Here is a 9,855-nt window from a genome sequence, read left to right on the forward strand (position 1 = left end):
TTTCTCCCTGCTTGAGGGGAAAAAGACTGTCCGAAGTTCGCGGCGGCTTCCGGTTGGTGCTGAAATGGACCACGAAAGTGTGTTCGAGCTGACCGAAGGAGTGGATGCTTCCTGAGCGGAGGTCGGAGTACCAGGCCCTGGCGGCCTTGCGAAGTGTGGCGGGAAAGCCGACGCAGAGAAGGGCATCGGTTGCCTCTTGGGTCGTCATGAGAGCCTTATAGCTCTCCAGATGGTCAATTGGGTCGGTGGAGCCATCGTAAGGCTCCACGTGAGGCATCTTGAACCGACTAGGGATCGGTTCGTCGAGGATGAGTCAAGAGAGAGGTTGGGTGGTCTGGAAGTCGACATCGTTCGAGGACTTCTATCCGTCCACCTGCAGCTGGGCAAGCCGACGGTCGATTTTTTCGAACCTACGTTCGTAGTCATCCAACCGTCGGTGTTGAGAAACCCCAGGAGTCGAACTTCTCGAAGAATGTGAGGATGAGGCGGACGGTGTCCTCGATCGCTTCCCCTTCCTTGCCCGCTCCAGCTGGGAAGGAGAGAGACGCCGAGACCGGTAAGGGTTACGTCGTAGCCGCCTCGCTCCTTCTCAGTGGGAGTGCTGAGGCGGCTGCTCTTGAGGAGGAGACGGGAGCTGACGCAGGCGTCGGCGGTCGCTTCTGGATGGCATAGGGTGCACCGCCGGTTGTTCCACCGGCGGTTGCGGCAACTGAGTCAGTTGCCGTTGGAGGCTTTCGACTGCGTCCGTCAGAACGATCATTTGCCGCACGATCGTCGTGATTTGCGCCTCCGTAGTTACCATCGGATGCGGAGAGCTGGGCCCCGCCATGGAAGGTGAAGGAGGGGCCTCTTCCCGACGGGAAGAGCGCTTCGCCGACCCGGTAGCCCTCGATCGCTGAGCTCTGGTTCTTGTTATTTCGAAAGGATGTTTCGAGTTCTGTGGAGGTCGTGATCCCCCTTCCTGGCGTGCCAAACCTGTTGCGGCCAATCCCCTCGTCGTCTGGTCGTCGGGAACGAGCACTTGCAAAGGAAAGTCCACACTGACCGGAGATGCCTCCGGCGGAGACCCTCCGACGGTCAAGTCAGAGAGGAGACTAGGCAACAGTAGAGAGGAATCAGGAGACTCAGCGGTGGAGAGAGCGAGAGAGAGAGAAAAGACCCCCGGATCTCGAAGGGACCTCCTCCAGCGCTGTTGCCTTCTCCGTTTTATAGTAGAGCGCGGCATGGCGCCGTCATTAATGGCGCAGACAATGGGAGGAGTTGTCAAATCGCCGAAGGCTGTCAGAGTCGTCGTGGGCTGTCAAATCACCGCGGGTTGTCAGAACGAACCCATGTCCTCGACAGGACAATATCCCAGAGCAGCTATGCCGCATGCCTTTGTCAGGACGGCGGCCCTCAGTAGTCGTACGGTGTTTGAGGAAGCCGACCGACCATACGTCAGTATTTGGTCGTGGGATGTCGAGTGATGACCCGGAGGCACCGTCGGTTGGTCAGGTGTCTTGCTTAAGTCGGGCGTCGGCTGTCACCCCCGACAGTGAATCGGTAATAGGGGTTCGGCCGCTCGATCGATCGGGAACAGCATGGGTCGGTTCAGTCGATACTTTTTCAGTCGGATAATGTCGGCAGCTACTATCGGCAGTCGTCGATCAGTGCAGTTAGTAGAGTCGGACGTCGGTCAGAGTTATCCATCGATCGTCGGTCAGACCGATCCGAGGGTAAATCGACGTATGGGGGTCAGTCGGTATATCCCAACACAACACACTTACCATCGCCTCACGAGTAATTGTCAATGATCGGACGTATATAATGTATATACGAAGATGCTCTGTTTCCAACCCATGAAGTGCCAACGTAGAAAAAAAAGTTAAAAATGGTAAAAAAAAAAAAAACAATAATATTAGAAATATTAATTGAAAAAAAGGGTCGAAAAAGTTATTAACCAAGACCGGAAATTCCTGGCGTCGTTTCCGGACGGACCGCGAGACGCGAAAACTCTCTCTCTGTCTCTCTCTCACCTTCTTCCGCTTTCTTTCTCCCTCATTCGCTCGCTCGCACGAATTCCGAGGCCTGTCAAGTGATGCGGAATTTTCCTTGGATGGCCGGGTCGACTCCCGTCCTGTTTTCTTATGATTTTAGGTACATTTTAGATTCGCATCTTCTAAAGATGTTACGTTGTTAATTTCAAGTATTTTATTGTAATTTTTTCGCGTTAATTTGTCGTCTTTGCTGATTCCTGAACAATTTCGTTGATTTTCTTAGTTTTTAACATACTTATCTTTCGTACAAGCATGCGTTCAAAACTCCAAGTTTTCTAGCTGAGATTAGATCTCCCATCGTGTGAAACCCTCAACATCTAATCGATTTCAAAACCTATACTCATCTCATGATTTCCTTCTCTAATGAATTGTTTTGTTCCTGGTGTTGGTTTCAACAAATCGCATCCTTTCTTGCGATTCGAATTCTCGAAGGCAGGCATTGCCATTGCTCCCGCGCACATTGTCGATGGTGATGATGTCGTGAATGCATCAAAACCAGCCCAATTCCATGCACGAATTTGCCTGCTCGTTGAAGGAATCAAAGGTGATGGGAATCGTATTTGTCGGTTTTGAGTTGAAATAAGAAAACCAGGAGAAGGAGAAGGGAAGAAGAATGGCAAGGACGGGGAGGATACGTGAGAAGCTCCGATGGAGCAAGATCTACACCTTCTCCTGCATCCGGCCCACGGGTTCGATGACCGCGGACGCCAGCCCCTCCCTCTCCCTCCCGGGTCCCGGTCACTCCCGCGTCGTCCGCTGCAACCAGCCCCACGCCCACAGAAGAAATCCCCTCAACTACCCCTCCAATTATATCTCCACCACCAAGTATAACATCGTCACCTTCCTCCCCAAGGCCATCTTCGAGCAGTTCCGCCGGGTCGCCAACTTGTACTTCCTCTTGGCGGCCTGCTTGTCGGTCACCTCCATCTCCCCCTTCTCGCCCGTCAGCATGATTGCACCGTTGGCCTTCGTCGTCGGCCTCAGCATGGCCAAGGAGGCCTTGGAGGATTGGCGAAGGTTCGTGCAGGACATGAAGGTCAACATCCGCAAGGCCATCGTTCACAAGGGGAATGGCCGCTTCGGTAACAAATTCTGGCACAAGATTCGGGTCGGCGATGTCGTCAAGGTGGAGAAGAACCAGTTCTTTCCTGCCGACTTGCTCTTGCTGTCCTCGAGCTACGAGGATGGGATATGCTATGTGGAGACTATGAATTTGGATGGGGAGACCAACTTGAAGGTTAAGAGATCGCTGGAGGTAACTCTGCCCTTGGAAGATGATCAGTCTTTCAATGATTTTAGTGCCACCATCCAATGCGAGGACCCGAATTCTAGCCTCTACACTTTTGTGGGGAATTTGGAGTATGAGAGGCAGGTCTATGCTCTCGATCCGAGTCAGATTCTTCTCAGAGATTCGAAGCTTCGGAACACCAGCTACATATATGGAGTGGTCATTTTCACCGGTCATGACACAAAAGTCATGCAAAATGCGACCGAGTCTCCTTCTAAAAGAAGCAGAATAGAGAAAAAAATGGACTACATAATCTACATCCTCTTCACCGTTCTTGTTCTGGTCTCGTTGATCAGCTCCATCGGTTTTGCGGTGAAGACGAAGTTTGAAATGCCAGAGTGGTGGTACTTGCAACCGCAGCGGGTTGGCGACAGCCATTTGTATAACCTGTCAACACCTGGATTATCTGGCATCTTCCATCTCGTGACGGCTCTTATTCTGTATGGATATCTTATACCGATTTCACTATATGTTTCAATTGAGGTTGTGAAGGTCTTGCAAGCAATGTTCATCAATCAAGATCTTCAAATGTATGACGAGGAGACTGGTAATCCTGCTCAAGCCCGGACTTCGAATTTGAATGAGGAACTTGGGCAGGTCGATACCATTTTATCAGATAAGACAGGCACCTTGACTTGCAATCAGATGGATTTTTTAAAATGCTCGATCGCAGGTTTCTCCTACGGTCTTCGTTCTAGCGAAGTAGAAATTGCTGCTGCAAAGCAGATTGCATCTGAAGAGTCGGGTGGTTCTGTGCAGAATGGCAGCGGTATAGATTATTGGGAGAATGGTGGAAGTAGCTGTGGGTCATCACCAGAGATCAAATTGGAAGGTGGAATTACTTGCAAGATTGAGAAGGCACGGAAGCCTATGATAAAAGGTTTCAGTTTCGAAGATGATCGCCTCATGCAAGGAAATTGGCTGTCGGAACCTGATCCAGACGTGATTCTTTTATTCTTTCGAATACTTGCAGTTTGTCACACAGCAATTCCTGAACTAGATGAGGAAACTGGTAGCTTTACCTATGAAGCAGAGTCACCAGATGAAGGTGCTTTTCTTGTTGCTGCCAGAGAATTTGGGTTTGAGTTCTGTAGAAGGACTCAAACAAGTGTATTTGTGCGGGAGAGATATCCTTCTTCGGCAGATCCAATAGAAAGGTCAGAATATGGACTGAAGCTTTCCAGTTGCTCTCTCTCTCTCTCTCTCTATATATATCCCTCCACCTCTTGGAGTGTTTTCTATTCTTTGACTACCGATCTTACAGGGAGTTCAAGATTCTCAATCTATTGGAATTCAATAGCAAGAGGAAAAGGATGTCGGTCGTTATACGAGACGAGAATGGACAGGTGCTTCTTCTTTGCAAAGGTGCAGACAGGTCTGTCAATATTTTTTTTCCTGATAAGTTGTCCATGATGCATTTTTGGAATGTGGAACTTTTGCCCTTGTGCCAAAACCACTTTATTCATGATCGCTTGAAATTTTCCATGCAATCATAAGAAGTTTAAAATTTGCATTATTTTTGGGACCACACAGCATCATCTTTGATAGATTGTCAAAGAATGGAAGAATGTATGAGGTGGATACAAGCAAGCATCTAAATGAATATGGAGAAGCTGGCTTGCGGACTTTGGCACTAGCATACAGGAAGCTCGAGGAATCTGAATATTCAACTTGGAACACTGACTTTCTCAAAGCAAAAACTGCTATAGGACCAGATCGGGAAGCTCAACTGGAACAAGCCTCTGATATGATCGAAAAGGAATTAATTCTTGTTGGTGCAACTGCCGTAGAGGACAAATTACAAAAAGGAGTCAGTCTCTTTTTCATAGTTTTACATAATAATAAGTTGAGGGTTCCTTACGTTCCTTTTTTACCTTCTCGTTCTCATCATCCACAGGTTCCTCAGTGCATTGATAAACTAGCACAAGCTGGTCTCAAGATTTGGGTTCTGACAGGTGATAAGATGGAAACTGCAATCAACATCGGGTATGCCTCTATCACCATTCAGTTAGCAGAAAATTACCATTAGCATAGGCATATCTCTTATCTTATTCTATGTCAGATGTTAAATGGAAGTTCGTTTGCTCTTGTAGATTTTCATGCAGTCTACTTCGGCAGGGCATGAAACAGATTTGTATATCCCCAGTGAACAAGGACTTGATTACCCAAGATGCAAATAAGGTACTGGACTGCTGATTTTTGAGTTGTATGTCATCGGTTGTTGTATCAGGTATTTTCCTGTGCGGGAAGTTGATTTCATGATAGGCATTGGTTTTGTCTTTGGTGACCGAACAGGCTGTGAAGGAGGATATTCAGAAGCAAATTACTAATGCATCTCAAATGATCAAGTTAGAAACTGATCCTCATGCGGCATCTGCTTTGATCATTGATGGGAAAGCTTTAACCTATGCATTAGAGGAAGACATGAAGCAACAGTTTTTAAGTCTAGCAGTTGATTGTGCTTCTGTAATATGTTGCCGTGTCTCCCCTAAGCAGAAAGCACTAGTAAGATCTGTTACCCTGGATGGATTTTCAAACTGTCCTTTCTGTTTGACAAATACCATGAGTCATACTGGAACTATCTTGTTTTAGGTGACTCGGTTGGTAAAAGAAGGCACAGGCAAAGTTACTCTAGCAATAGGTGATGGTGCAAATGATGTTGGAATGATTCAAGAGGCTGATATTGGTGTTGGTATAAGTGGGGTGGAAGGAATGCAGGTTGGTGGTGTCATAAATGCTTACCTACCTTCAGGATTTATTTGATTTATTTCCTTTTTAAATGAGTGTGAGTTTTTGAGTTTTCAGATGAAAACATGATCACATAAGGAGATTAATCAGTAAGTGTTGTCAGAAAATAGTCTACCTTGTTGCCACCAAACTCATAGGTCTTAGCCCTCTGCAGGCTGTTATGGCAAGTGACTTCTCCATTTCCCAGTTTCGGTACCTAGAGCGGCTTTTGGTTGTCCACGGACACTGGTGTTATAAAAGGATTGCACAGATGGTATGAAATAAACAGAATACTTCTTTTTCGTTTAGTTCATGTTAGATCTTGAATGTATTACTGTATGCCTGTTATGTCTAGTTGATTCATATTCCATACAACTCTTAATATGTATTCAGATATGCTATTTCTTCTACAAGAACATAGCCTTCGGCCTCACATTATTCTACTTTGAGGCATATACCGGGTTTTCTGGGCAATCAGTCTATGATGACTGGTATATGATACTATTCAATGTCATTCTCACCTCATTGCCGGTGATATCACTAGGAGTCTTTGAGCAAGATGTGTCTTCTGAAGTCTGCCTACAGGTTGGTCTCGCTGCTTAGTATAGGGAATATAGTAGGTTAAAATGTTATATTCTACTCATTTTAAAGAAAGATCATCTTCTAATACCTGCTTATTTTGTTGTAACCTTCTCAATTCTTTTGATACTTTTGCAGTTTCCAGCTCTGTACCAGCAAGGGCCAAAGAATCTGTTCTTTGATTGGTATAGGATCATCGGGTGGATGTCTAATGGTCTTTACTCATCCCTCATGATCTTCTTCCTCAATATTGGGATATTCTTTACTCAGGCATTTCGCCAAGGGGGACAGACTGCCGACATGGCTGCCATCGGGACCACCATGTTTACCTGCATCATCTGGGCTGTCAACATGCAAATCTCTCTCACAATGTGTCACTTCACATGGATTCAAATTGTCCTTGTATGTGGAAGCATTGCAACTTGGTACCTATTCCTTCTAGCCTATGGCGAGTCATCACCATTAATATCTGGGAATGCCTTCCACATACTTGTAGAAGCCCTTGCACCTTCACCCGTCTTTTGGTCTGTAACTCTCTTGGTCACCGCAGCTTGTAACCTCCCTTATCTGATCCACATCTCCTACCAGAGGTTATACAATCCAATGGATCACCATGTGATCCAAGAGATAAAATACTACAAGAAAGATGTGGAGGATCAGTGTATGTGGACTAGAGAGCGCTCTAAGGCGAGGTCGGCAACAAAGATTGGTTTCACAGCAAGGGTGGATGCAAAGATTAGGCAGTTGAAGGGAAAACTACATATGAAAGTCTCGTCTTTGAGTGCGCAAACTGTGGTATTGCCACCTTCTCCAGATGTGCTTTAGTGCCAATGTTTTTAAGGATAGAAAGATCTTGCTTCTGTTCCTTCATAAAAGAAAGTCTTCCACACTGTACAATTTCTGTAACATGCTAAATGAATCTCATGGATACATTTGAGATGCATATTTGCATATATACGCTCCTCGTATTATGATTTGGTGCTGTTTTGTTTTTTCAGATGACAAACAGCTGAGTCTATTTGTTTGCTAAGATTCATCATTTCCAGTAGTTTGGTTAGGGGGACTGTCTTTGATTTTTGTTGTTGTTATTCGTGATGTTCTTTTTCCACTTCCACTCGCTCCACCCCCACACCCAAAACCAACAAAAAAAAAAAAAAATCGAAGCTTTTTTTTTTTGCCTATAGGTCAGCTATGAAGCATTTCCGTTGGTTTTTTTTTTTTTTTTTTTAATTTTTTAATTTTTATGATAAGGGAGGTCAAGGACCACCCAAACATTACTATGGTTGGAAACAGTTATGTTGTAAGATTGGGCGGATCGGGGGGATTTCGCTGTCAACTTAACATCAATACTAAGACTATATTTTGCTATAGTATAAACTTGAATGACTTGGATATTTTTTTTTTCTAAAATGAAGTTATTCTATTCTATTGTGACAAATACCATTACTTTTTATTAAAGAAAAGAGTTAACATTAGAGTATTTTTGGCATTTTTGAGATACTTTTTACCCACTTGTCTCTTCAAAACATAGCATTACTGTTTTCAAAAAATGGTAGAAACAAATTTATTCTTCATTATTCTTTCGGTTGATCACTTGAAGGCATTTGGTATGAGATGATTCACTCAAGATCAAAGATGATATGGGTGAAGATGAAAAGATTATCATATTTAATTGTACTATAGTGATCCTACGTGGCAGTGATTTTAAATTACCTCCACTCCTCAAATCACCTTTCAATTCAATGATGGAATACCCATTCTCAAGATTGAAAATCTAACATCACTCCTAGACAGTGATCTTGAGCTAAAATATAAAAATAAAAAATATCGCTTAATCTAGCAAAAAAAGATACATCGATAATATATTATACGAATATTGTATATATGATATGATATTATATTTGATATTATAATTATACTTATTATATATATTATATTATAACATATTATTAATCATATTATTATCATATTATGATTCAATGATAATTTTAAATTAGAATAAAAATATTTTATTATATTTTATATTTATATAATAAAAATATTTAATATATATTATTTTTATTTACTTTATTTTTTTAGTTGCACTATAGTGATCCTATATGATAGTGATTTTAAATCACTTCTACTTCTCAAATCACCTCCTAACTCAATAATGGGTTATCCATCCTCGAGGTTGGAAATTCAAAATCACCCCTAGGTAGTGATCTTGAATTAAAATATAAAGATAAAAAAATTTCTTAATCTAGCAAAAAAAGGTACATCGATATACTGTTAATATATTATATCAATACTGTATATATGATATTATATTATATATTATATTTATCATATATATTTTATTATAATATATTATTAATCATATTATTATCATATTATAATTTAACGATAGTTTTAAATTAGAATAAAAATATCTTATTATACTTTATATTTATATAACAAAAATATTTAATATATATTACTTCTATCTGTCTTATTTTATTAATCAAAAATATATATATTATTAAATAATATATTATAAGTATAAATAAAAATATTAATTCTATCATAACAATTAATATAATTTTATAGAGTTAATAATTTATATGACTAATAAATATATTTTTCTAGAATCTATTAATTATTAATATATTAATAAATATAATAATATTTTATTTATGATATATTAGATATGACGAATAAATATATTTTTATGAAATATATTATAAATAATTTTGATATTATATAATTAGTAATCTTGAATTTTCATAGAATACTAAACATGTTATTCGTGAATGTTCAAAGATATTTAATCACTGGATCATGGCCTACAAATGCTATGATCTTAGATTATTGATGATCAGAACATCATAAAATTTCTATCTCCGATCATTTAGACCATCATGGTGATCCAATCCTATTTGGATCACCTAACACAATCTTATTTTATTTCTCAGTTCGCATTGAGTCTTATCCTAAGTTTTCTGACCAAGATTTGTCTACATTATGGTCCATCAAAAGGCCAACCTAACTCAGAGTCTTCCCCATGGCAATTCCGCGACGCGTCTTCCCAGCCCTACGATCACGTTGATACCCAACGTGGAAGAAGGCTATTGCTGACCGTGACCGTCCATTTTGGCTAGCCGGGTCGCAAACACGGAATTGATGGACCATCGGTCTTGTATCTTACCGTAGGTACACCGTCCTATCGCTGCAACCCATCGCTCACACGAACCTTCCCGCTGTCCC

General features: G+C 42.0%; 1 protein-coding gene across 3 annotated transcripts; it reads left to right on the forward strand.

Annotated features, from left to right (window-relative positions):
• Positions 1 to 1,938: 1,938 nt before the first annotated feature.
• Positions 1,939 to 7,636, forward strand: LOC105034158 (probable phospholipid-transporting ATPase 4). Of its 3 annotated transcripts, none has more exons than XM_019849530.3 (11): positions 1,939 to 2,136; positions 2,469 to 4,481; positions 4,589 to 4,699; positions 4,858 to 5,134; positions 5,222 to 5,310; positions 5,418 to 5,505; positions 5,590 to 5,829; positions 5,917 to 6,042; positions 6,227 to 6,325; positions 6,445 to 6,636; positions 6,769 to 7,636. In XM_019849530.3, the coding sequence occupies exons 2-11, from the start codon at positions 2,650 to 2,652 to the stop codon at positions 7,453 to 7,455; spliced, it is 3,741 nt and encodes a 1,246-aa protein (XP_019705089.1). In that variant the 5' UTR covers positions 1,939 to 2,136; positions 2,469 to 2,649; the 3' UTR covers positions 7,456 to 7,636. The 3 variants fall into 3 exon arrangements, with proteins under 3 accessions (XP_019705089.1, XP_010907540.1, XP_010907601.1); XM_010909238.4 differs by having other exon boundaries at positions 2,473 to 4,481; XM_010909299.4 differs by having other exon boundaries at positions 1,940 to 2,136; positions 2,473 to 4,481; positions 5,620 to 5,829.
• Positions 7,637 to 9,855: the final 2,219 nt, after the last annotated feature.

This window comes from Elaeis guineensis, chromosome 2 (genome assembly GCF_000442705.2).
Source record: "Elaeis guineensis isolate ETL-2024a chromosome 2, EG11, whole genome shotgun sequence".
Lineage (NCBI taxonomy): Eukaryota > Viridiplantae > Streptophyta > Magnoliopsida > Arecales > Arecaceae > Elaeis > Elaeis guineensis.

What these genes read in the sequence shown, in the direction of transcription:
- LOC105034158 (XM_019849530.3), top strand. Translation starts at nt 2,650, where the DNA reads ATGGCAAGGACGGGGAGGATACGTGAGAAGCTCCGATGGAGCAAGATC. An exon ending in TTACCCAAGATGCAAATAAG is followed by an intron (nt 5,506 to 5,589) that starts GTACTGGACTGC and finishes ATTTCATGATAG; the next exon opens with GCATTGGTTTTGTCTTTGGT. An exon ending in ATAAAAGGATTGCACAGATG is followed by an intron (nt 6,326 to 6,444) that starts GTATGAAATAAA and finishes ATATGTATTCAG; the next exon opens with ATATGCTATTTCTTCTACAA.